The sequence below is a fragment of the Anoplopoma fimbria genome, chromosome 6 (assembly GCF_027596085.1).
Source record: "Anoplopoma fimbria isolate UVic2021 breed Golden Eagle Sablefish chromosome 6, Afim_UVic_2022, whole genome shotgun sequence".
NCBI classification, from domain to species: Eukaryota; Metazoa; Chordata; class Actinopteri; order Perciformes; family Anoplopomatidae; genus Anoplopoma; species Anoplopoma fimbria.
The window spans coordinates 6,119,829-6,147,149 of NC_072454.1; the positions used below are offsets into that span (position 1 = coordinate 6,119,829).

At 39.5% G+C, this 27,321-nt stretch overlaps 1 protein-coding gene across 10 annotated transcripts in view; it reads left to right on the forward strand.

The window, feature by feature from the left end:
* The window catches only part of rtn4a (reticulon 4a), a 30,227-nt gene extending 7,486 nt beyond the window's left edge, over window positions 1-22,741 (forward strand). For 4 of the 10 annotated variants that reach the window (XM_054599570.1, XM_054599574.1, XM_054599573.1 and 1 more), the window contains 6 exons: window positions 17,109-17,316; window positions 18,570-18,708; window positions 21,066-21,135; window positions 21,384-21,430; window positions 21,554-21,612; window positions 21,963-22,741. In XM_054599570.1, coding sequence (XP_054455545.1) covers window positions 17,109-17,316; window positions 18,570-18,708; window positions 21,066-21,135; window positions 21,384-21,430; window positions 21,554-21,612; window positions 21,963-22,005 — 566 coding nt within the window. In that variant the 3' untranslated portion in view covers window positions 22,006-22,741. Of the gene's footprint in view, window positions 1-6,424; window positions 6,709-12,011; window positions 12,093-13,817; window positions 13,842-17,108; window positions 17,317-18,569; window positions 18,709-21,065; window positions 21,136-21,383; window positions 21,431-21,553; window positions 21,613-21,962 lie in introns of those variants that run through there. The other 6 variants (XM_054599569.1, XM_054599572.1, XM_054599571.1 and 3 more) reach the window with 4 other exon arrangements.
* The last annotated feature ends 4,580 nt before the right edge of the window (window positions 22,742-27,321 follow it).

A 27,321-nucleotide genomic window follows, 5' to 3' on the forward strand; every position in this document is an offset into this window, starting at 1 on the left:
TCTACCATCCCTTAATAGTTTGTTTGTAAGATGGTATGGGCATGGTTTATTGGCACCAGACCTGGGGACAAACATATTTTACCACCATGCATCAGACAAGGGTGGTAAATACAGACTACCAGACAAATGCTGCCAAATCCTGACTATGGAAGCTGAACTACGTTCAAAGAACCAATTTATCTGGATTAGAGTTAACAGGACTACTTTCTCTGGATAACAGCCCAAATGAAAAAGCTTCAGTATTGGTTTAAAACCTTGATTTCTGTCCTGTTTAAAAGAAAAGGCAAAAAATTGACTTTTGACCCATTTGCTGTTATGTTGAACACTCATTATATACAGATTTTCCAAACTGGTCAGTCATTACCAGCCAATCTTTTAGCAGCACTTGTCTGGTCTCATGTTCCTCATAATGTTTGTAATAACAGTTCTACCCAGGTGTGGTGGGCACTGTAAGGAATGGAGTATTTGATACGTCCTGTATTGCATTCTCCCTCCTCCCTCTCTACTCAAGCACTTGGGCAGAAGGGTGATTCCCCTGCTCCCATCTCTCCTCTCTCCCCTCTTCACTCCCCCGACTCTCTGGAGGAGCTCTCTCTGACGGAGAGTCCCAACCAGCCCCCTACCTCGGGATTTGCCGCATCCTTTGGCTCCTTCTCCACTGAACCCCCCACTGCTCATTCCAAGGACATGCCTTGGGTGGGTGAAGAGGGTGACTCTGGACCGGGTCGTAGTAAGATTAAGGAAGACCTAGATCCCTCAGCTGGTCCTTACCTGAGTTTAGGGAAAGATCCAGGGCCTCATAATCCTTGTGAAGACAGCGGAGTATCCTTTTCACCCGAGGAGAAGCTGGTTAGCTCAACTGGCCCCTCCCCAGTGAACCCCCAGATGAAGGTCCCTGAGTCTCACCTTGCCTCCTCTAACCCAACAGAGCACTGGGATTCACCATTCCTAGCATCTCAAGACAACTCCAAGGTCGCCATGGATAGTTTCTCCAAGGACAAGGCTCCCTTTAGCCCTTCCAGTTATGAGCCGAACCTGCACGACAACCAGTCTGACGAAGATGATGACCTGATGTATGAGGTGAAGAAGAATAATAACCCATTTGAGGGCTATTCCCCACTGGCAGACAGCGGTTACTCCAATTTTGGAGACTCCAAGTCCGACAACCAGGCCTCAAAAATGTCAGAGAGTCCGACACCGGATCTGGTTCAGTATGGCCAGACTGGAGAATCCCAGGATGCCGCACCATCTTTCTTAGACGAGGGGAAAACATTTGAGACCGGCAAAATGGCTGCTGACTCACTCATGAAGTCAGTGAGTCAGTTCTCATCTGGTCTGAAAGACGACGATGATGAAGAGGAAGAAGATTCTGCTCTGCCACCGTCGCTTCCAGACATCCTGAAGTCTTCCCCGCTCAACCCAGACAAAATGGACTCCGGCTCCTCAGAGGGAACTCCGGAGGAGCAGAGTCCCATTCTTGAACGGAGGATGATGGAGTCGCCCAACCCTCCGATCAATCTGTCCGCTAACAACCCGTTTGCCTTTGATGCTAAAGTGTCCCTGCTGAAGGAGATGACTGAGGAGTTGGAAGTGAGAGGGACCGACAACGGAAAAGACGAAGACGACACAAGCTTTGGCGCATTCGATCTTGTCAAAGAGGCAGAGGAAACCACCCCCGCTATGGTCAAGGAAGAGAAACCAGTCAAGATTGAGGAGAAAGATTGGTTTTCAAGCCACGATTCCCCGAAAATGATGGAAAAGTTTGCGCCCCTTGACTTCCAGAGCAAAAAGACCCCCGCTGAGGATTCAGATTCAGAGTCGCCAACAGCAGACTCCCTGTCTCCAGTCCTGGAAGCTATGGCCAAGAACCCCGCCAGCTTCCAGGTTGAAACGGAGAAGCTGCACCAGAAGATGGAGCTGGACGAGCCAGAGGTGGCCGAGGAGGTGTCTGAGCATGAAGTTTCCTCTGAGGAGTTCGAGTTCATTGAGCGCCCACCCAGGGGCGTTATCGACGAGTTCCTCGAGGCTCTGGATACTTCCAAGTTTGCCTCCTCCAAGCCCCCAGAGATCCCCATGGATGATGATGATCTGAGCTTTGGGCAGAAAGATGTGCCTCCATTTTCAGCTCCACTCGTGAAAGAAGTAGCCCCACCTCCCAAGGTTGAAGAGGAGGCTCCAAGTCAGAGCTCCTACCGCCTCCTCACCCAGGCTTCCCCCCAGAAGAGCAAGGCCGAGCTGGAGAAGCTCGACATTCAGCAGCCCCCACCCCAAGTCCCACTCATCCACTCCCCTGTCCGCAAACCAGAAGAGGAGGTCGCTAAGAAGAGCGTGGAGGGCGGCAAAGTGTTTAAGATGCCAAACGTGAACATAAGAGCAGGTAAAATAAACCAGTCCCGGCATGGAAACCATCCCCCCCCCCCCACATCCAACCCAGTTTTCACCGGCACCTCCATGTTCACCGGCATAATTTCCATCTTCACTCTTTTGTTCACCTCAGTTATTTTCTCCCAGCCCTCCAACCAGCAGCCAGTATTTCCTTCAGATCCCTTCTTTTTCTCCCTTTTCACTTTCTAGTGTCACCTTTCCTTTCTTGCATCATCCCTTCTGCATTTTCTTTGATAATTAACCATCGCATTTTGTCAAATCTGGATTAATTTATGTGGTTGTGTGTTCCATTGTGGTTTGACCATTTTGCTTTTGCTGCATTTTGTGCATTTCTGTCTCATTAGTTTGAACATAACTTCATCATTTTATTTTTGTCTTTTTAAGATGTGGTAAGTAAAATGTGACTACATTCATTTTTATTTCTGTTCTATTGGAAACATGAGCCTATTTTTTTAATCTGGGAAAAAAATACAAAATATTTAAAGATATTTTATGCATGATGAGCAGAAATTAGAGATCGTGGGATACAGACATTTACGGCCTACAAACACTCGTGAAGTCCTTTCAATTTTTTTGTCTTTGCTGTTGAATTGAATTATGTCTGACATTTTAGCTTCTCTCTGCTCTGTAATTAACTTGAAATGCCAATCTGAAACCCAACACCCACTCAAAACTACATACGCTCTCATACACTCATAGCTTCCAACCACACCCTGTCACTGACTCAGATTTGTGTGTTTTACAATCTATCCACACCCTAAATAGTGATTGCATCAGTGCATTTTATGCACCTGAGGCTAAACACTGAATATCATCCTCTATGCCAAATATCTTAAGCTGTAATGATTAAAGAGCATGTTGAACTTTCTAGCAAGTAACCACTTTAAATATTTCCTGATAGGCAGGTTATTTTTTATTTTTTTACACTGGTGAATTTTAATTTGGTTTGATATAATAAATGACAGTTTCTGGGAGATTAAGTAGACACAATAGACCAGTCCATTAGATCCCAAGTAGCGTTCATCTATGGCAACAGACATATAAAATTGCAGAAAGCACAATAAGTGCTCTTGAATCAACTAAGTTCAGTCCATAGTAGAGGAAAGGAGTTTCCTAAAAAATCACGCATTTTTTGAAGCACAAGGTAAAGTCAAAACTTTGCGAGTGAGTTTCTCAATCAATCAAAAGTGGCGAATATCACAGTAAACTAAATATCCTTCTGTTTTGGAGCGTTAATCCGACAAAGGAAAGACATTTGAATCTGTCATAATAGGTTCTCATAATTTCTAAAGGCCATTTTTCAAGAATTTCTGAAAATAATCGTCAATTGCAGCTCAAAGCAGGATTGTTGAGTTTTTTTTGGAAGTGCTTTATCCTCTTTTGTCAACGTAATTCATGCAATTAATAAAGTCCAGTTGAAAACTGTAATGTGGCTACCAGACCCTCCTCTCATATCCATGCCAAGCTTCAAATCTGCCACCGTTGACGTGTTTAAAAACCCCAGTCTTTGCAGTTGATCGTTAATGTACCCTGTGACCTAATGATATTTCAGACCGTATGTCGGACAGATGCAGATCTGCCTTCTTCAGGGCTTTTAGTAAGTGATGAATGGCCCCCTGGGCTCTGCTCCCTCTCTGAAGACAACACCGCTTAGTCTTCATTTTAATGGATGACTCGGTTTTATTTAAACTGATATTGATCAGTTAATATATACACACACACTCTTATTAATGCCATCCACAGTGTTGCAGACAGCCGCTGTGTAACTGGAGCAGTAGGACTTTGCTCTCAGAGAAGAGCTGGCGACGCTTTAACTGTGTGCGTGTGTGTGTTTTGGAGGGATCTCCTGTTAATTAAAGCCGCCGCCGCCGCCTCCTCCTTCTCCTCCTCCTCCTCCCTGCATTGCGACACTGGCAGGCCCACAAAGGGTTCTCCGACCCAGAAACCACTCAGCAAATGTTCTTCATTATACAACTTGAGGTGCAGAGCTGCGATCTGAACGGAAATTTCCCTTCATGCAGCAGCTCGCTTCATTTGTTTTCTCTATCAATGTCTATTTAATTGAGAAACATTTTTGCAATACTTAAGACTTGACTCATGTCCCAAATAGCATGACTCATGAATAGAGCAACATGTTTAAGAAATCACAAGAAATCTTAGTCTGAATCTTAGCTGCAGAAAGCATGTAACTCTTTCTGCGGTGGCTGTGTGTTAAACCACCAACCATGTAAATGTTAGAAAAACATGCCCGAGGTAATATCTCTCTCATTTGTTAGTAAATCAGCCATTTGAGATGAGACGGTTACACTGATATAGGACGGTGTGATATTTGGCAAATCAACATTTAAATAATCACATTTTCACATTATTTCACTAACATGCAGTTTAAAGGTTCTGAATGTTTCGCCTGTTGGGACAAGTCACGCAGCTTCTACTTGAATTAATCCTTAACATTTATTTTGGAAGGGGGAAATGTCAGGCAATTCAGTGAAAATCTATTTAACTGTGAAAAATGACTCAGGGGTGTGTCATCAGCAGTGCAGAGTAAAGTTATCATAGTCAAGGGTCAACTTGTCTCTGAGCACAAAGCGTCAGAAACTTTGTACTTCGCTTTTTTACGCAACCGTCTCTTTCGCCACCAAAGTTATCCGCTGCATGAACTTTAGGTTGCAGCGTTGTTGATATCAGGGAATCGACTGATAAGAGAGCCGACAGGTCGGTGGGACACTGTCCTGAACATTAAAAATCCAATTTAACAGGGAACAAATTCATCAACTTATCATTAATCAGTACATTGATTAGAATACAATGCTGTAGTGCTGAGCTTTGATCTCTTAATCCTAAAGATATTTATATTTTTCATTTCAGTTCTTCGTGTTATATGTAGACCTGTCCTCTACTTAAATTAAGTCGTATAAACAAAATAAATCCATTTAGCGTTTTCTAAAAAACATCAACCTCGCTGTCATTGACAGAAAAACAATGCATCATGACAACTTCACATTCACATCTATAGGGCTGTGTTTTGATGAGTAAGGGCCTTTTGAATTTGGGCGTGAGAGGGGAAGTAGAGGGGTTTATGAAATGAGACCACCGCCCTCTACTGGAAGAAGTCAGCAATTACTACTTAGATGTAACTCCCTGCTACTGTCCAATAATCCGATACACTGGTAGCACAGAGCCCTCTGTCTCGTTCCTGTTCAGTCAGGAGTAAAACACAAAGCTGTGCAGTTTTTATTTATTTTTTCTCCCTGTCCACAAACTTGCATTTGTTATTTTTTACTTTGCTTTATTGCCTAATGAGGACAAAAATCAAGGATTTACTTTTTTTTTTTTTTAAACTAAAATGGCTATAGCGCTCAACAAATTCAACTTTTTTCTGAAATTTATATTTTTATAACTTTAAATCAGGAACTACCTGATCAAACAATCGGCTGATTAGTTGACCGATATCAATTTGAACTCTGCAAATGATTTGCTGCTTATCATTGTTTTATATCATTGTAAACTGAATATCTTGGTTTTGGACTCTTTGACCAATTGTAAGAATAATCCATGATGTCAATAATTAATTCCAGCACTAAACATTAGGAGTCTATCCAGATATTTAATGCAGTACTTTCATACCTTTTGTGGACGATGTTTTTCTTTTTCACTTTTAAGTTTATAAAAAAACAAAAAACGTGTAGGTTTCTGTTGATGCTGCCTGGTACAGTAAATGCAGCTGAATCAGTTTCACATAGATGGACAGACTTCAGTTATCTGCTGTCTTAGTGCTTAGTCAGCATAACGAGGAGGAGAAGGGGTGAGACAAGGCATGAAGAAAATGGGGGGAGGTTGAAAAAGGAGGGGAAAGGGAAGATCAGATTGGGCGGTGGTGGTTAGGAGGAGGAGGGAGGGAGGGAAGGGAGAGCATGCCAAAAAGGCTGATCAGAGAGGGAGGAGGGTGAGGCAGAGGGAGGGGTTGAGGGAGGAGGGTGAGGCCGAGGGAGGGGTGAGACAGGGACGCTTATAGTTGCTGCGTCAGAGCGCTGGCAACAGACAGTCAGCTGACAGGAGAGAGTTCATTTGCTCGCTGCAGTCATTTCCCCAAAGAAAGCCTTTCTCCCTCCTCCCTCTTTCTTCTCTTCCTCCTCCTCTTCCACCACCTCCTGCAGCCAAACGCACACACATTTTTTCTTGCACACATTTACCGCCTCTTGCTCGGCAACTCTCTCTCTCACTCTCTCTCTCTCTCTGGAATGTGTGTTTGGTGATCGGACGGCATGGAGAACAACTCTGTGGAGAAAAAGGAGCCTGCAGCAAAGCAATGGAAAGAACAGGGTACATACACCTCCACCTTTCTGTCATTGTGTCCTTGGACAGTTTCTCTGCTGTGGTCGGAGCTGGACAGGGACACCTCCACCTTTTTAGCGTGAGGAAGGTGTTCACTGCTGCAAGGAACTTTATAGGGAAAAAATGCTGACCGTAACCGCTTCGGCTCTTCTTTCATTATTTTATTGCTTCGGCTCTTCTTTCATTATTTTATTGCTTCGGCTCTTCTTTCATGCTGACAGAAGGAAATAGATATTTGACATTGGTACTAGAATCAATTTGGTAAATCGGAGTCGGACGTTGCAGCACATTTAGCTGGAGCTCTTCCACCCGGTCTGTCCCCACCGTTGGGTTCATCGAATCAAACCTTGCAGGCTGAGCTTTGGAAACTAAAAGACAAAAGATTATTTAAAATGTCAGGGTGAATTCTGGACTAGAGGATATTTCCGTTTGATTTTGTGGGGCAATCTTGAGTTTGAATATTTTACTCAATATTAGGATCATGTAGTGGACAATCGAGGTTTGCTCATTTCTTGCTTCATTCATCTGTGGGACTGCCTTTTCTTGACACTGATTTGTATCTGAGCGTGACTTCTCGGCTGTTTTCTTGCTTATGTGCCAGGAGGCTCTGAGTCCTCACAGATGACATGATTGCAGCAGCTACAGAGGAGACCTTTGGACGGTTAGCCAGTCAGCCACTGTGACCAAAGGTAGACACTAGGGAGGAGGAGGGAGGGATTTATGAGCAGAGTGGCGTTAGGTGGCAGTTTAATGATCGACTAGTGTGCCTTGGATATGCTAATGAGCTGGAGGAGAGTCACGCCTGAGCTTTCACTAGTTTGGCAGCTTTCTGCATCAACCTCTATCTTTATAGGGTGTGTGATAGATAAACTTAAATGCTTGGTGTTTTATAGCTCAGGGAGCATATTGTGTTCCTGCCACTCGTGTCATGTCTGGAAGCAAAAAGTGGAGAATCATTGACGTAAAGTCGCAGTATTTTGTGCAGAAACGATGGATTGCTGTCGTTTTAAGTCGCTTAATTCTAGACCTGTATATCAACAGAAAATTATTTAGCAACTATTAGGATGATGGTTTCATTTGTCAAGCAAAAATTTCAAACATTTCATGCTTACATCTTCTGAAATGTGAAAATGATGTGGCTTTTCCTCATGTCAAATTTATAAATAAGAAAAAATAAATCTAAAGAACACTTTGGGCTGTGGGACATTGTTAATGGCATTTCTCCCTATTTTCTGACATTTTGAGTAATTAATAGATGAATGAATAGAGTAAATGGGGACGTTTAACAACGGCAAAAAAAAAAAACTTAACAATTTTTCACACAACTCTAGAAATATAATCCCATTCTCATTTATTCTGGCGTGTGCGCACTCCTTCCCAGAGACGCGCATCTTCCCTAAAACTTAACTATTTAAAACACTTCTGCATCATCAGTGTCACGCATGCGCGCGACTTCACTGTGCAAGTCCAGATGATTCTGAAGTACCTTAAATGGTAAAATAGTAAAATATATAGTAAGATTGTGCTTCATTTGTCTTGAAGAACAAAGTTTTTCTCAAATGTATTTTAACTTAACAACCGATTGAGTTATTGATATACAAATGGTCATTTTGAGGGTGAAGTGTTTCTTTAAATGTTGCAGCCTTTTAAGGGATTAAAGCAGCGGTGTAGTAAATTTGGTCCGTTATTAGGTGAATGCAGCTGTACATCAGGTATCCTTTTGATGAAGTTGTTCCTGTAGTCTTCTCTCAATAAAGTGTGATGCTTTGCATCAGGAATTAACTTCTCCAGCTCTTATGTTAACAAGATGGCAGTAAAATCCTATTTACGTCTCCTCATAATAAAGTAGTGTTAGTTTTGGCTTTAACACGATATAGTTCATCATAAAATGTAAAAGGATCACTCGGCATACTGTTATCACATGTCATGTCCTTTTGTCTGCTGATCTTCATGTGTCCTGTCTTTGTTGCATCATAGTGCTGCGGTCACTTCTCATCTCAACACTGAAGCCTGTGTGTGTGTGTGTGTGTGTGTGTGTGTGTGTGTGTGTGTGTGTGTGTGTGTGTGTGTGTGTGTGTGTGTGTGTGTGTGTGTGTCAGTGTGTGTGTGTGTGTGTGTGTGTGTGTGTGTGTGTCAGTCAGCACCACACTTCATAACAGAGTGTCAGTTCATAGAGCCGGTAACGAGCGAGGACCTGGAAGTGTCTGCAGCTCGACTGAAAGAAGCTGTTGTGTTTCTGTCAGCGGGTTTGTGTGACACAACAAGGCCAACAGTGAATAAGCACTTTTTAGTTTTTAGAGTGTGTAAAGAAGTGTGTTTGTAATAGACTCTGTTGTTGCAATAGTCGTGAAATAAACTAGCTTTATGTTGCAAGTTTAACAAAGCAGTATCTATCGTTAGGAATAAGGAACATTATTTTCTTTCACATCACGTTTTTCACAGAAAGAATGACTCATCACCTTCCTCGTCTTCCTCCTGAAGTCATTGTGTGTTCATGAGGGAAGAAAAAGACCAAACTGACTAGTCAGTCGTCAACATATGTTCAAGCTGCACAATAACGACCAGTTCCGTAATAAAACCTTACAAATGACTCGTAGTTGCTTGTAGTCCCGCAACTTTCTGAACTCAACAATCCTTTAAGATCATAGCAGTCTTAAGTCACTTTCTTTGCCAAGAGATGATGATTAAAAGGACCATGTTTTAGCCCATTAAGTACAAATCTGTTATGGTTTTTTTTAACATTGTCAGTGATTAAAGCTGAAAATATTAGTCAGTGAATCGATTAGTGGATTGATAATGTTAATCAGCAATTGCTTTTTAAGCAACATTGTAAATATTTCATATTTTTAGCTTCTCAATTGTGTGGATAATCAGCTTGACCTGATCTTAGTAATTATATTACAGTAAACTGAATATCTTGGGCAATAAATCTAGATTATGTCACAATCTATCTGTAATCTGAAACACAGAGATATGGAATGTGATGCCATGTAGAGCTACACAGATGTATCAATCAATATTACGTTATTGCATGTAACTTTTTAGTTTAGTTAACTTAATTTTACAATCTGAAGGGAATGCTTTAACGTTGCTCTGAGCCTGCATCATTCATGGGAACAAACGACTTCTTTATAGTTTGTTTGAATAACTGATCCCTTGCAGATGGCTTCCTGTTCAAATATTTAAGCGTTAACTTGCAGGTGAGACTGTTGTTTCAGTTTCACAGGTATTTGAATGTATTGAACGTGTCTGTGTCTCCCTCAGGTCCTGCAGCCTCCAGCGGTTAGGACAGTCAAGCACAGACTTTAGACCGAGCGCAGTTTAACCTGCATGCAATATAATGTTATCTACAATATATGTTTAGTATTGAATGATAACATAAAGCCCTATAAAATCCCAGGACATTTGTATTGACTCCAAAGACTTTAGCCTTCAGTCCACCGTTGTGTTGAAGTGATATTAAAGACTGGAATATATAAAAATCTGTCAGAACAGGCGCCTTCTGGTCATATATTATATCATTAATGTTTGAGGACAAAAGACTATAATCTGGCCGGATTTTTAAATCTTAGTTCTTTTGTTTTGGAGCCAGTGGCTTTGCAAGCAAGCACCTGGTGTTACTGGACAGCTGGCAGTTCCTTACATGGATTTTTAACTGATGCACAGTCTCCCTTTCTTCCCTTCCAGTGGGTTGGATTTGAATTCCTAACTTTTATCCATTCTGCTTGGCATTTCTGGACCCGGTTGTCCTTTTACAGCCGGGCTTTGCAACACACGGTCTCCTCCCTCTACTGCTGTTGTAATCCTTATTAGAAAACCGGTTTCTTCATGATAACAGACGGCCTTTAACATACAGGCCTCTGTCTGCCCTGGTTAAACTCTGAACTTCATGTTGTGTCAGTATGCATGAACGTTGTTTCCACCATTCGCTGATTTATCTTCATCAGTGTCAAAACAGTTTGTGGATCATATTGAAGGAAAAGCATAAAAGTAGTTATGTGCAGTCAGTTGTGAATCTGTCATGAATTGGTACCCAAGTGTATTAGAGCAGTGACAAACATGACATTTATTTAAAATTTTACTTTAAAGTTACTTTAATCAGACAGTTTCAAAAATTTAAAAAATATTGCTGGACATCCTTAGTTAGAGGAAATAGGTTTTTCTTTTGGTTACCTTTTTTTAATCAAATAAACTGAATAACTGCCAGGCTTGTGGGTATTATTTTGCCTTTTCAGAAATCAAATTGGATGCTATTACTAAAAGCGTTATCTTACCGATCTATTCACTTAAATATTTCCGAGGACCCTTTTGTGTTTTCAGACTGTTAAATCAAGTTTGAGGGGTTGTTTTGCGTTAACAGGCTGCAGTTTTGTACAAGTAAACATGTATTTTAGTCATATATATAGATTGAAATTGCATGCTTGCCTGTAGACAAACTTTACATTGTTAATATGCAGATGATAACCTGCTGTGTTTGACCAAAAAAAAACTTCAGTTAAATTAAGATATGATAGTTTGTGACCATATTTCTTTTTGGACTCATTTTCCTATTCAGGATTTGTAATGTAATGTAATACCTGCCGGGCTTGTGGGTATTATTTTGCCTTCTCAGAAATCTAATTGGATGTTATTTCTAAAAGCGTTATCTTACCGGTCTATTCACTTAAGCTCTTAAATCAAGTTTGAGGGGTTATTTTGCTTTAACAGGCTGCAGTTTTGCTTTAAAGAACTCAATTTCAACCCAAGTAAACATGTATTTTAATCATATATTGTTTGCAATTGCATGCTTGCCTGTAGACAAACTTTACATTGTTAATATGCAGATGATAACCTGCTGTGTTTGACCAAAAAGTTAAATTAAGATAGTTTGTGACCATATTTCTTTTTGGACTCAATTTCCTATTCAGGATTTGTCATGAATAGGAAAATGTTTAATACCTGCTGGGCTTGTGGGTATTATTTTGCCTTCTCAGAAAAAAAAAAAAAATCACCAGAACCCAATTTCCTATTAATTGGTCTTTTGTGTTGTCAGACTGTTAAATCAAGTTTGAGGGGTTGTTTTGCATTAACAGGCTGCAGTTTTGCTTTAAAGAACTCAATTTCAACCCAAGTATAGTTTGAAATTGCATGCTTACCCGTAGACAAACTTTACATTGTTAATATGCAGATGATAACCTGCTGTGTTTGACCAAAAAAAAACAAAAAAAAAACCATCACCAGAACCCAATTTCATTTAAAGTGACCGTCCATCCAAAACGAGGGAGGCCGAGCTGCGCATGTCCGCCTCCCCCTCCTCCCCTCTCTCTCTCGGTCTCTCTCTCGGTCTCACCTCTCAGCCAGGCGGAGCTGCTGCAAGATGGACGCCAAACAGGGTTAGTCTGGTCCGGCTCTCTTTCCTCTACCGACCCGTCTCTCCTCTTGCGTTTGCATGCGGTTATATACATTTGCGGTCTTTAGAATTAAGAATGCACGCGCATCGGGGGCGCGCAGAGAGTGTGACGCGGACCGGGCCGCCTGCGGAGGTCATGCGGGACTATTTTAACGTTTTGCGGGACTGAGCTCATCCAGGGGTGGATAGAAAAATCGCATAAAGCCCATATTGAAGAGAGAGTCGGTGATTAAACCGGGCGAGATCAGCGGCTGCGGGATATCTCGATGTGAAACCGGGGTCTATTTTTAGCGCCGGCGGAGGGAGAACGCCTGCTACCATATGTAGTGTGGCTCCGGCGGAAGCTTCTTTTTAACCCCCCGCACCGCCCCTCCTCCTCCTCCTCCAGCTCAGCTGTCAACGCCCACATGTGCAGCCAGCTTCAGCCAAATAAGCAGGAAGCTTCCAGAAAATGAAGCTTCTGTTTTGGACTGATTACAGTGTTTTTAGATGACTGTGAGTGAGCCGGCTGACCATGCGTTTTGCAGCAGTTTGCAAAGAAAAAAGACTTGAAACCCATCTGATCTGGAATCGGTGGAAAGCATTTCATTCTGAAACTGCAACAGCATTGAGATGCATTTAATAAAAATACATTTTTTAAGTAAAAAAAAAAAACTGTAAACAGGTGCCAAACAGAGACTGATTATTCTAAAAGATGGAGACTGTTTCATTCGTATGTCGTCTATACGTGAAACCCATCTGATCTGGAATCAGTGGAAAGCAGCAGCTCTGTAGTCTGTGCAAATTGCATTTTACAATAGTTTTTGCAAATTGCATTTTGCACAGACTACAGATGCATTTTAAAAACGTTCACTTTTTAAGTTAAAAGTGTGCCAAGTGTGTGTGCCAACTGTTGCTTGGCACCTGTAAACAGCTGCCAAGCAACAGAGAAACTGATCACATATGTGACTGTTTCATGCTGTTAATAATCACATGGTTATGATAGATTGCATGCATTATAGTTGGCTTTATTGAAGTTATTAGTGAAATTCATAAACAACAAAAATGTTTCATGTAGGGAAGCAACTAACAATAGTTTTTGCAAATTGCATTTTGCACAGACTACAGATGCATTTTAAAAACGTTTTAGTTAAAAAAAACTGTAAACAGGTGCCACGCAACAGAGAAACTGATTATTCTAAAAGATGGATACTGTTTCATTCATATAGTACCAGTCAAAAGTTTTGACACACCTTCTCATTCAACTACTTTGAAGAATCTAAAATATAAAACATATTCTGGTTTGTTGAGCATTTGTTTGTTTACCACATAATTCCATATGTGTTACTTCATAGTTTGGATGTCTTCAATATTAATCTACAATGTAGAACTTTTGACTGGTACTGGATGTCGTCTATACTTGAAACCCATCTGATCTGATCTGGAATCAGTGGAAAGCAGCAGCTCTGTAGTCTGCAACAGAAAAATTGATTATTCTAAAAGATGGAGCAGAACATATGTGACTGTTTCATTCATATGTAAAGCAACTATTATTAATCACATGGTTATGATAGATTTCATGCATTATAGCTTTATTCAAGTTATTAGCTCTCGAACCAAGACGTGCTTCTTCTTTTTTAGTTTTTTCTGTATTGAAAATGTTATATCTGTTTGTTTGTTTTCGAACTTGTCAAGTAATGTGCCGTTCTTGGTTTATCTCATTTATTAGGTAACTGTGCAGAAAGACCATGGGGTGAGCTAACATGCAACATTTGTACTCCCTTCAAATGTCTGTTTCCTTGCTGAATCTCCTCATATCCTGTTAAACTGTACTTTTTTAAGTAAAGACGCATACGTCCTTGACAGAACTGGCAACTACTTGTTGTGAAGTAAATACAATGAGGGTGATGGAAAGTGGGACATCCAGTAGCACCTTTTTAAAATGGTGAAAAAAATATCCATCAAAACTTTATTGTCTTCAGATGCTTTATTTATGTGACCAGTAGTCCAATACTAAATATGCACTGATATAAAAGAAGGAAAAGCAGCATTTTGATACATTTTAGAAGCAGCAAACTAAGAATATTCAGCATTTTTCTGTCACAGTGACTTGAATGATATATACCTAATCAATTTTATCGACGATGATCTAGTCAGTTCAGACCTCTCTGTAGAATTAACATGTTTTATACTAAGCTTATTTAAACAATTGTTTGTGTCCTGCAGTCGGTTGTATTTGTCCACTTGGCAACAAATCTGTTTTGTTGAAATCCTTTGGTGGCTTTTGAACATTTTGGTCAGCTCCCAAACATATTGTGGCCAGTCGGTCGGTGATGCTGAGCACATGACGCGTTCTCTCTGTACATCAGCTCGCCTGCAGCCTCAGTTTGCATTTTAATGCTGCTTTGCTTATCGGCAAACGCTCGTTATCTCTGGATGTATCCTAGACCTTGAGACTCGTTTAGGGCGTTTCCATTTTATGTATGATTGATTTGTGCCATGCCTCAGTTCGATTACGCTGCGGTGAACAAACTGTGCTGTCAGCAGCGTCTGGGCGCACAGAGCGCACTGCGGTGACTGCCACACACCCTCACCACCACAGATAGCTGTATTATTGATTGCTGTCAGTTTCACAGCAAATGCATGAACACGATGGCCATTTTAGGACATAACTACAGAGAGATTCTATCACGGCCATGCCCGAATGAGCCTGTCACGTAGTCATGACAACACATTCTAAATAGTGGCCAACTTTGAATTTGAAATAGTCTATTTCCTACCTGATGCAAACCATAGACTATTATATGTGGTTGACGGACAGTACCAGTGTACGTTACACAATGTTCACACTCATCAAACAAAACTGGGGTCAAGTGCACTCTGATCTGGCCCGTAGGTCCCTAAAGTTAAAGCCCTGTTCTGTGATGTGGATCGTGTATTGGAATTTGAAAAGTGAACCCTTGAGTTTGAAGGTTCTTTAGCTGTAATTTCCAATAAGCAAGTCAGAAACATTAAACTGTTAAATTCCAGCATGCAGTTTGTCGCGCTCTCGTCATTCAGAGTCACAAAGTACAGAATGTGTCGACTGTGAGCGACGTCGGAGGCTGCAGGAAACCCACGACTCACTGCTAAAATTGTCCACTGACCTGTCTGGAATTCTCTGGTGAAATATAAGCGTGCTCCGAGCAGGACCCAGGTCATGAGCTCAGCTGTCTGATCCCCCTGATACCCCACCCACCATCTCCACCACCACCTCCACCCGTCCTATCTAGGTCCTTTAGAGACTGAAGGAGCTCCCTGCAGTAATCTTCCGTCAGAAAGACGCCATGTTTAAAAACTGCTAATGCTGATTGTATTTATGGCCTTTTTTTTGTTAATAATTCTATAATTCAAGTCGAAAAATTGCTGAAATTCAGAAGTATAAAAGAAGTTACAAGAAATAGAAATACTCAATAATGTAGGCTACAAGTACCTCAAATGTTCTGCAGTACAGTGCTTGAGTAAATGTACTTAGCTCCATTCCACCACTGCTAAATCAGAAGCATAACATTGTTTACAAGAGCACAAAGCTATTCATAGATCTAGCCTCATAATTTGCTCTTAAAGTGCATCAGGTTGATGCATTTAACTTTAAAATGTAAAAAACAAATCCTTTTGAGGTTTGCATGCCTCCCGCATCCCCCTAGAGGGTCTGTGATCTTCCACCAGCAAACCATTGGGAGGCTTTTATTGCGAAACAATTAAAAGGCCGTCCATCAATATTACCACAGCTGTTTTAGCAATGCTTCAGTTCAGTTAAGGTGGCTTAAAGAGGCGTCTACTTCCTCTACTGCTGATCTGTAAACTGACCTGTTCCCATTTGTCAGTTAAAGGCTGTTGTACATTTTAAAATGATCTTCATGCTGCCAAACTAGAAAATGTTGTCCTGCACGGAAACGTTTGTTAGATATTGTAATTCTTTCAAATGTTATGATCACATTTCAAGTTTATTTTTCTCCACAACACAATTGTTGTTATTCATGGCCCTCTTTTGTTTGCAGTCATTTTGTTCTTTATCAAAAACCTGGCAAAAAGACAAGAAACTGGTTTGGGGAGTTTCCTCGTTATCCACAGATATCTGATTCAAAACTTTCATAACATAGACCGTGAGATAGGGTGGACATTTTGTGAGTTTTGGACAGCATGAATAAAATATTGCTCATGCAAGTCAAAGCAGATGACTTCCAAGATGGCCGGCGGTAGCTGGTGTTACATCACCTAGAAGTCGTCATTGTGGCGTCCGGGTGAAAAGTGGAAAGAAAGTCCAGAAGGCACAGAGACGAGGACGTTTTGAGTCAGAAGCTGCAGTGAGGGATGACAGTGTGTGACTTCTGACCCCCCCCACCCAAACTTAAAAGTTGCTCCATCACATGCACCGACCATGTGACGGTTAGTTGAAGCAGAATGTCAGTTGAGTGGAGAAAGAAGCAGTGTGCGTTTCAAACCGCTTTCCCCCGAGGAGCTTAAACTTTACGCGACCATTTTATGAGTCTTGTGTTTCGTCTGGACCCAAAACAAATTGATCTTTGGTTTTTATCTTAACTCTCAAACAGTGCATCTCTTTCAATCCCCACGACAGTTTAATTGATTTCTGATCTCAGCGTGTGTTTTAGACAGTGGTGTGAAATTCCCAAATTTGCATAGAAAAATACTGTGTAATGCAGATTTCAAGGAAGTCCCTCAATCAGTGAATGTGCATGTAAACCATCAAAGTCCATTTACAAAAAAATTATGAAACATCGAGCATATTTTCCCATAATAAAAGTGTTTTCAAACCAATAATCACAGCACAATAGAGATTAAAAAAAATATAATATACATTTAAATAAAAAAATAAAAAGGTGGTACTTTGACTCCTTTTCTTTTGCAGTTCAATATTAAATAAATCTTTAAATGCAACACACCCTCCAGGTTTCATTTGAGGACATAAACTCACAATTCTCTGGATGTTTGTCACTGACCGTCTCTCTTCCTCCTGCAGTGGTGGATCTCCTCTACTGGCGTGATGTGAAGACCACAGGTGTGGTGTTCGGCGCCGCCCTGCTGCTCCTCCTCTCCCTGACGCTGTGCAGCATCGTGAGCGTCAGCTCCTACATCGGCCTGGCTCTGCTCTCGGTCACCATCTGCTTCAGGATATACAAAGGCATCCTGCAGGCCATCCAGAAGTCCGATGAGGGTCACCCATTCAAGTGAGTACCAGCAACGGCAACAAAAACTTTTCATGGTCATGAAAGTCAGAAAATACACCATATGATTTTAAACTACCTATGAACATTTTACAATCAGCTGTTGTATTTATGTTCGTCTTTTCTTCCATGTTTACTGCGTTAAACTGTATATTTCAGAGACTAACTGTATTATTTGCAATAAAGTCAATTTTCGCCCAAAAGAAAAATAAATAAACTATTCCAACTTCCATTTGTCAATTTCCCGACGGTGTTACATGACAGGAGAGAATACTGTCTGATCTTGATTTTGTTTTCCAATCCAGATAATCAAAGTGAACAAAGATCATTATTGAAACACATCGGCGCAATTAGGCTCCAAATATTTAGTTTTAGCAGTTGGAGATTGAAGCGGTTTAGAAATTTTTTTTCTGGCCATACTGTGTTCGGCTGATATTTCACGATCTTGGTTCAAGTCACTTCATCTCTCGAAAGAACGTCACCAGGATTGAATTTCAGCCCCACATGCATATCTTTTGCAGCCCAACATTGTTGACAACAGAGCAGCTAGTATTGGTAGTATATTGGTAATATTAAGCGCAACAAGCCAGCTCCACCAAAGTAATAATAATGCAAAGTAATATTAATAATAATACACATTTAAATGGTGCGTTTAAAGATATTCAGACACCTAACATACCTAGTAGAAAAATGGTACACACAGAGTAGCATAGGATATAAAATCAAGCACTAAAAGAAGTCTGGTTTCTTTGGGATTTAAACTCGGCCAATCTCATCACAGAAATCAATGACCTGATTAATCCTGATGATCAGTCAGCGCTGCAGGCGGACTGGTCTGCTGAGGGTATCATGTCTGGCCCAGATGACAACTACAATCGACTACATTGCATAGAAACACACTGAATACCACTGTACTCTAAAATACTAAACCGGATCCCTCTGATTACACAGAGCGGACTCTTTAATGATCCTGCTGGTTCCACGTCGTGCTGTTCAGTCGTTCATCCTTCCTCCTGGCTCCTTTTCAAAACCGTCTTACTGTGTTTTTTCACCTGCTGGTCTGCAAACTCACCTCACAGCACATCAGAGGCAGATTACCTCAGATTAACATAAGATTAGGACGTTTGAAGCGACATACAAGATGATTTCTATACATTCTACGGTGTATAAACCTCAATGAAAAGAAAAGAGACCTGCAGAAAGTCTCACCGTCCTCTGCTCTGTCTTTTAACCCGCTCCTCTGCTGCTCCTCTCAGGCAGTACCTGGACCAGGAGGTGGCGCTGTCCGAGGACGTTGTCCACAAGTACAGCGACCTGGCTCTGGCCAAACTCAACAAGACCATCTGTGAACTAAGGCGCCTGTTCCTGGTCGAGGACCTGGTCGACTCCATCAAGGTGAGGATGTCTCTGGTTCACGCTAACTGGAACCAGAAATGATTAATATTAGACACATAGAACAGTATTTAAAGTAGCAGAAAATACAGGCAGGAGGATGACACCTAAACATAAGGAGTATTGTGGACTTAAAGGGAAAATTGTCTTCAAAAATAGAAACAGTATCAAGTTTGTCAAAAGTTTGAATTTCATTGGAAACCCTCTTAACTCCCAACATGTTTTTCCCTAAAACTGGTTTATCACATCTAACTCATATGAATGGAGTCTTTGTTTGCATGTCCTTGCAAGTTTTTCCGACAACAGTTCTTCTGATTGACTTGAAGTTGACTTGAAGTTGTTTATCAGCGGTTCCCGAGAAAGCTGCAAGCAGCAACAGGCACTTCACTAGTACACAGAATGATGGGAAATTAAATGACAAGCCTGAATAAATTAGTGTGGAAACATAATGATTGTTTAAAATGATCAGGAAGATCTCCTACGGCATTTAGGGGACCTTTTTAGGATGTTAAAGGAGTCCATTTTAGATGTTTAGGTACTTTTTTTCTAATGTTTAATACCTACGTGAGATTTATGAGTGACGTGGTCGATAGTGCTTCACACCCCCATCATCAAGACCCTAAATAAGGAAATATTGTGTAGAAGAAATGATGAGTCCTTTGCTCAGCTCTGTAGGCTGTATATTAAACCAGAGCTGCTGGTTGGCGTCAGTGTTTGACGCCACAGTTGGCGTTTTCACTGGATTTTCAGGGTCGTCGACCTGCAGCGTGTCAGTCAGTAACTACGTTAATTTACTAAAGTGCTGTACATAGTACAATTTTGATGTACTTGTATGTAACTTGAGTATTTCAATGTTGTGCTACTCTATACTTCTACACAACTACATTTATTTGGCAACATAACTTTGTGGAATTAGATCCTTAATACAAAATAGAATCCACTATTATATGAGGATTTTTTTATTATAGATTAAGCTACCCAACAAATGTAAATACAGTAACGGAGTACTTCTCTATTGTGGAATTACTACTTTTACTTAAGTTAAGATCTGAGTACTTCCTTTGCCACTTGTCAGGTTAATGCTCCTTGCTGTCAAACTTGGGTGGAAACAACTTTAGAGCTTTCAGCTCCGTCCAGGCTTCTCTTCGACACTATATGTTGGCTTTAATTTAAATGTTTTGCCCTTCTGTGCATGATAAAGACCTCCTGTCCTCCCAGTCAGTTCTTCTCTGAAGTCTCAGCCTTGTTAATCAGTAGCACCTACAGTGGATTCATGCGTCTGTAGATCAGTGTTGGTAACAGATGAGCTTTCGGAGCTCTGCAGCTGTCAGAGGCCTGTCGTCACCTCGCTGCTCCCTCCAACCTTCAGTCCAAATACAGATCTGAGAGTAGCACTGCAGAGGAACTTCCCTTAAAGGGTAAAACAAAATCTGATACTTTTAATCCGATCAAGAGGAAGTTTGAGCCTCAGGAACGTTTTAAAACTCTGAGCAGATTGCAAGCGTGCGTGTCTGGAAGCATAATGGGAAATTCTTGTTATTCTTCTGCCTCTGATTAATTTCCTGTTACCAGTTTACAGCCAACAGGTCACTGAAATGTCAGTCTTCCCTCACAGGCATCCACTCAGAAATCTAACTGCTTTAACAGTGTTGGTCATTTATGCTTCCAGCTGTTTCCATGTTCTCATTAACACAAGCGGAAAAATGTCACATTACATTACAGCACTGTCTGCATTTATACTAACACAGCTTCAGGGTTTAAATCTCAGTTTTACAAAACAAAGACCGGACGTGATTCTGCATCCTGATCCTGTTTTAACCAATAGAAACAGACAACAAACAAATATCCAAGTATTAAACTACATTCATGTGTTGGATCGTTCTCTCACTGGGTTCAGAAAAACATTCATTTTATCGCAAATCTCCCATTTTCACAAGTTGTAATAACATTGTACTCGTATTGATCTTCGAAAACAAGCTGACTTATTTTTGACAATTATTGAAGTAATCTATTGATTGCTTACAAGTTTTGAAAAGTGAATCTTGGTTTAAGACCACTGAGCGATTCGAAACTTTCAAATATTTTCCAGCTTCTCAAATGTTGGGTTTTTCTTATTTTTTCATTGTTTAATTTCACAGTAAACTAAAGTTGTTTTTATTTTTCCCTATTTTTTATTTTAAAACCTAAAAATGAATTGATATCCTTCTATAAGTTAAATCTAGTTTAAAAGTTGTTTTGTTACTTCAAATGTAAAAAGCAAATTGTTCACATATATTCCGTATGCTTTTATACTTTTTTTCAGATCCTTGTTTGTGATCTGTTTTATAATCAGTGTTTCATTTTTATTTTCCTCTCTGCAGTTTGCTGGGCTGATGTGGATCCTGACTTACGTGGGCTCCTTGTTCAACGGGCTCACTATTCTTATTCTGGGTGAGGAACACGTCCCACATAATATGTGTCAATAAATAGCTTTAAACGATGTGTGCGTTAAAACAATTCTTACTTTGGCTCCTTCTGGTGGTGAAATAAAGAATTACACAGAACTACATCTGACTTTTAGTTGCTCTGTGAGAGATTCAGTGTCTGTTGGAGTTTGTAGTTTTTTAAATCGGATCAATAAGAAGCAGCTGGCGGTAAAACTGGTCACATAACTTCTCCTTTTTCTTCTTCTTCCTCAGCTCTGGTCGGATTGTTCAGCTGCCCGATCGTCTACGAGAAACACCAGGTAAGTCTTTAACAATGATATATATATATATTGAGCTGATAATACTCTTGCAATCTTACTTAAATATGATTTTGAATGCAGTACTTTAATGTGATCCTGACACTTGTATGTTTGTGTTCTCAGGCTCAGATCGACCACTACGTGGCTCTGGTCAACAACCAGGTCAAAGACGTTGTTGGAAAGTAAGTAGTGGATCCTTCTTCCTTTTCTTATTCTTTACTATTTAGAAATGTTTCAGACTGAACTTCACAGCAAGAAATTGACTTTTGTATTTATTTAACAATATTAATGTAAAGTATTCTTCAGCTTTGTCCCAAGTTTTATTTGACTTTAGTGAATCATTTAGAGATCCGAATCAATCAGCTGACCAGATGGTGGCACTAATGAACTACAACTGGTTTTAAACTGAAAGAACAAACCAAAGAGAAAAGTTTGATCAGGCGTATTGAAGTCCATTAAAATGTTTATTTGTTCATTTCTGTCTTTGATGCAATTTGTTTAATTTATTTAAAACTTTCTTTTCGTCCTACAGGGTCCAGGCGAAGGTCCCCGGGATGAAACGCAAAGCAGAGTGAAGTAACGATAAGTCGGAGTTTGGCTTCAGGAAGTCCTGAGAGCAGAGATGGGAGGAGGGGGTGTGTAGGTGGGGGAGGGACGGGGGTGGATATGAAGGATGGCTGAAGGAGGGGTCTGGCGTTGATGCAGCCCTTCTAACTTTATTTGTCAAAACAATAAAACACTTTTTTTCCAGTTCAGAATTCCCTTTTTTTTTTTTGTGTGTTTCCAGGAAAAGTTGAAGCAGGTCGGAGGTCATGACCCCGAGGTCGGCTCGATGATCCGCTTTTATTTCATGTCAAGTTTTAAACGTCTGTTTCTGTGAGCTGCTAAAACTCACAGTTACACATTTAAATCTGGAATTAACCCTCCCTCTCCTCACCCAGTGCATTGTGGGAAGTCAGTCGAGTTTTTTTTTTTTTTTTTTTTTTCCTTCGTCTGCTGTTTTTTAAGAGCGAGCAGCAAACAGCACCTCATTTGTATTTTTCTCTTTTTTTTTTTGCTATGATTACTGAGTTAGAAGTATTTTGTGATTTAGCTGTTTTACTGAAACACCATAGTGTCCCTAAGAGCTCGTTTCCTCGGTAACCTGCTGCGTGGTTTTTGACTCGATGTGACGAATTTGTGAACGTCTTTGGGGGGGGGTTGGGGTACTACCATTAAAAAAACAAAACAAAAAAAAAACGTCATTGCTTCTGAGTAACTCTAGCTAGAAACACCTAGAAAACCTTTGCTAGACGAATACAACACATTAATTACATAAAAGTCGTTATTTCCATGTCATTTGCAGCTGTCTAGTATTGAAAATCTCTGGAAGAAACACGTTTACATTCATCCACATCTGTTTAAATATCTAAAAAGTGAAGAAAAAAAAATGAAATGGGATTGAAAAAAGATAAAAAAAATAACCATACTGTCTGTGGATCAAATATCTTAATAAAGTTGCAACTTGATGTGACTTTTGGGAAACCTTCGAGCATTTCTTTGTTATGCAAGTATAATTGTGAATGATAAACTTCATACTTCAATTGTGACGATAAAAAGCTTCCAGCTGGGAGCCGTGTTTGTGGAATGCATTGTGAGATGTAAACAATTATCAATAAAGCTTCTAGACGAAGAAAGCCCCGCCTCCTCGTCTGTCCGTCAACGCGGCTAACTCCGGTTAGCTTCTGTTAGCTTCAGTCCTCTGTGGAAGCCCAAATATAGATGGTTACCTTTCAAAGTTGTGTTCATGATTAAGATGTAATATATAGGATGTTTATTCATTTTCACTTTATTACCAAAGTTGATACGAAATAAAAAATGTATTTAGTTCAAATTATGAGATTCTAAGTCACAGTTGCAGGATGATTAATTAGTCAAACATTTAACTGATTATGAGACTGTTGTTATAGAATGATGCGTACATTTGTTGGTTAAGGCAAAATAATGAAATGCTAAGCCATAATTAAAATACTGAGATACTAATCAGAAATTGTGAGTTTATGCATCAAAACTAACTTTAAAGACAAAATGATGTGATACTAGTTTTTTTACTTCCTAAATGTATTATAGTTTATCACATTACTTATTCTGACATCTTTTCTTTTTCTTTATTTTTTGTCAGAAATGGGCTTCCATAGTTGAAGGTTTCTAGTCAGATTTGAGTTTTCTGTTTTGTTCAAAACTGTTTAAAAAAAAAAAAAAACTGCCTTCAGTCTCTGAATGACGTATCTTTACCTGTACTTTTTTCGACATACTATAGTTTAACTTTAATGACTTCATTTATTATCACTTTTTTCTAAATACTATACTTTTACTTTTTTCAATTGTTTTGACATACTATACTATGATTTCTTTCTTTTTTTTGGACATACTAAATCATATTTCTTTCTACATACTAGAATTAAACTTTTTTCGGCATACTGTACTATGATGTATTTAGTTTTACCTAAATACTATACAATGTTTTTTTTGACATACTATGACTTTTTTGTTTTGTTTTTTTCGGCATACTATACTATGACTTTTTTTGGCATACTATACTATGACTTTTTTCGGCATACTGTACTATGACGTATTTAGTTTTACCTAAATACTATACCAGATTCCAGGATCTTGTCCACAAAAACAATCTCCTGGCCCTGAAACAGGTAACATGTTCCAAAGAAAACAGAGACATGCTGATGATCCTTAAAAACCTCTGTGAAGACCAAGAGAAGATAGACGAAATAAAGCCAAGGAGAAAGACGACATCCTTCCAGAGGTGGATGATTGTGGAGAAATTATTATATGACCTTTTTCGACATACTATACTATACTATTCCATCACTTTCAGCGGGATGCATGAGCACCACCGCCCGGTCTCCTCTCTGGTTTGTTTTTTTGACCTACTATTATGACTTTTTCAAAATACTATAACTTTTTACACAACAACAGCAGTGAGCCGTCTCAACATACTATCACTGTTTTTTCGACATCTATACTATGACTCCTTTTTTGACCATACTATACTATGACGTATTTAATTTTACCTAAATACTATAAAATGATTTTTTCCAGACGTACTATATTATGACTTTCTTTTACTTTTTTCGACATACTGTATACTTTGTTTTTTTGACATATTATTTTTGACTTTTTTGACATACTATACTATGACAATTTTTTTTGACTATAGTTGGAATTATTATACATATTACTATTTTTTGGATAACTTTTTTGACATACTATTTTTAAAAACTTTTTTCAACATACTATACCATCACTTTTTTTTCGACATACTATACTATGGCGTATTTAATTTTACCTAAATACTATAAAATGATTTTTTTCAACATACTATACTATGACTTTCTTTTACTTTTTTCGACATACTATATGACTTTTTTTGACTTATTATATTGTGACTTTTTTCGACATACTATACTATGACTATTATTTTTTGACCTATTATACTATACTTTTTTATAACTTTTTTTTTTCGACATACAATACTTTTTGACTTTTTTCAACATACTTTACCTTTTTTTGACATACTATACTTCTTTTGACATATTTTTTTACTAAATATTATATTGTGACTTTTTTCGACATACTATACTATGACTTTTTAAGCATTCAGGGATGTTCAAATATCGGAAATCTGAGAATCAACAGCCTCCAACTTTTCTCATCGTGTTTCAACGACTAAATGTCAAAATGTCTTTCAAAGACGTTGCAGCAAGATCTGCAAAAATATGGTGTATGCTCCTTTAAAATTCTAACAGAATCATAGTGAGACTTTTTTACTTGAATATTCAGTTTCAGTTTTTAGTTTCATGAATGAAACTTCTGCTGGCTCCATTTCTGACCTTTGACCTTTGACCACTGAACCTAAATCTAATAGTGACGCAGAAAGAGAAGATTCCCGTCAGCTGTAAATATAAAACTTTTATTTATTGTGGATTTTTCAGGCTGTGAACTGCTGTATCATGAAAACAACATTTTTTTCCTCTCAGACAGAAAAACAATGCTGCCTCAGTGATTACTTCAGGGACCCTTTGACCTCAGGAAATCAAGTGTGTTGAAGGTGAATGATCAATGAATTATCTGTTATTTTTCACACAAACACACTTCTCACAGCAGTTAAAAGTTAATAATCAACTGTTCAGACACAGAAAACTCATACACATTGTAATTTAGGCATAAATAACATTTAGATATTTCCACAAATGTTCCTCCTAACATGTTTTTCCTTCACCACAGATGTCCTGTTTTCATTTTACGATCACAATGCTTTGGATGTTTCAAGTCTTTAAAAACAAAAAGCAGCAGCAAAGAAAATATTCTTAAATGTCCGTCCATTTTGGATGAATAAAAGTTTGAACATTCTCAGTGTAGCACCAGACAGAGTACAAAATAAGTTCAGTAGTGGATTAAATAAGAACACAGTGTATGAAATATCCCGCTCGCAAAGAAAAGAAGAAAACAAACAAACACAGATAGAGAGACCCAGAAAGGCACTTAAGTGTTGTGATATCCAACGACAGAAAGGCTCTTTGAAATGAAAAGTGATTTTAAATCAAATCTTCTCTCTCTTGCAGACAAACTCCACGATGTTTCCATTAATATGAAACATGTATTTTCTCCTCCAGTCCAGTGTCCCATCCCAGTGATCCCAGTTCAAAACGTCCTTAAAGATCTGTACGATTTCTAACAGCAGCGTCATCTCAGCAGCTTGATCAGAACAATTATACCCCGGTGTGTTACAGTTTGTCCTTTAAATGGTCCCATCAGTGTTGTTTTTTTAAAGGTAACCTGAATGCAGCATCTGCAGCCTTACGGAGACGTGTCTGAGTCCAGGAGGCAGATATATATAAAAGATACAAACACCAAACATCATTTTTTTTTATGTCCCCTCAGTGTTGCATGACAGGTGAGACTTCAGTCTGATCTTGGAGACTAAATTTGTTGTCCAGTCCAGAAAGAGTAAGTTACCTTCAATCGTTATTGAACCACAACGGTGCAATAGGGCTCTAAATATTTAGTGTGTCTGTCCTCTGCAGTCTTCTCAGTTGTTAGATTAAAGAGGTTTAAGCTGTGATGTGTCAGTCCATAGTATGTTCAGCTGATATTCCAGTAGTGCTAACCCTAGAATAACCTTCTATTTCCATTGTGAAGTTTGAACACGTCGCCTCTTGATTTCAGCTTGTTACAGGCTGCATTATTGTGCTCTTGACACTGAAACAGGATCCTGTTCTTTAAATCTGCAAACATTTTGATGCTCATCTTCCCTTTTCTTTAACCAATAACTAGAGATTTCTTTTATGATTTTATTCAACTGTTGCTCAGGGGGATCTTTGTCTCTTTCTGCTCTTTCTATTGTCAGTGTTGTCCTGATGAATACAAATACGTCTTAAGTGTACACAGGTTTTTATGCATCTGGCCCCTGGACTATGTTTCGTTTTTTTCTACATGAAAATCCAAAATGTTGTGTTAAACCTTCTTCCTCTCTGTATTTGACACTCTTTCGAGGTTCACTGACTACAGCGGCGACACTGTGCAAGGCCTACCAAGAGTAGGACAAGATGGATGATGAGAAGAACCACATGACGTTTTGAATCCAAGTGAACCAAAAACAAAGTTCAGACCAAGAAATAACTTCCAATGACTCTTCTGGTTTCTTCTTCATTTGTTCATTTTCAGGGTCATGTGAACCACCATGAAGCGTCTCAGGTGTTCGACTGCAGTCTGAAGTTGTCTGCCTCTAAAAACAAAGTTTAAAGGTTGCAGGTTCGATTCCCTCCAGATCCACTTGTGGTGCTGTTAAGGCGCTTTGGATAAAAGCGTCGCCAGGCGGCAGCAGTCTCTGCATT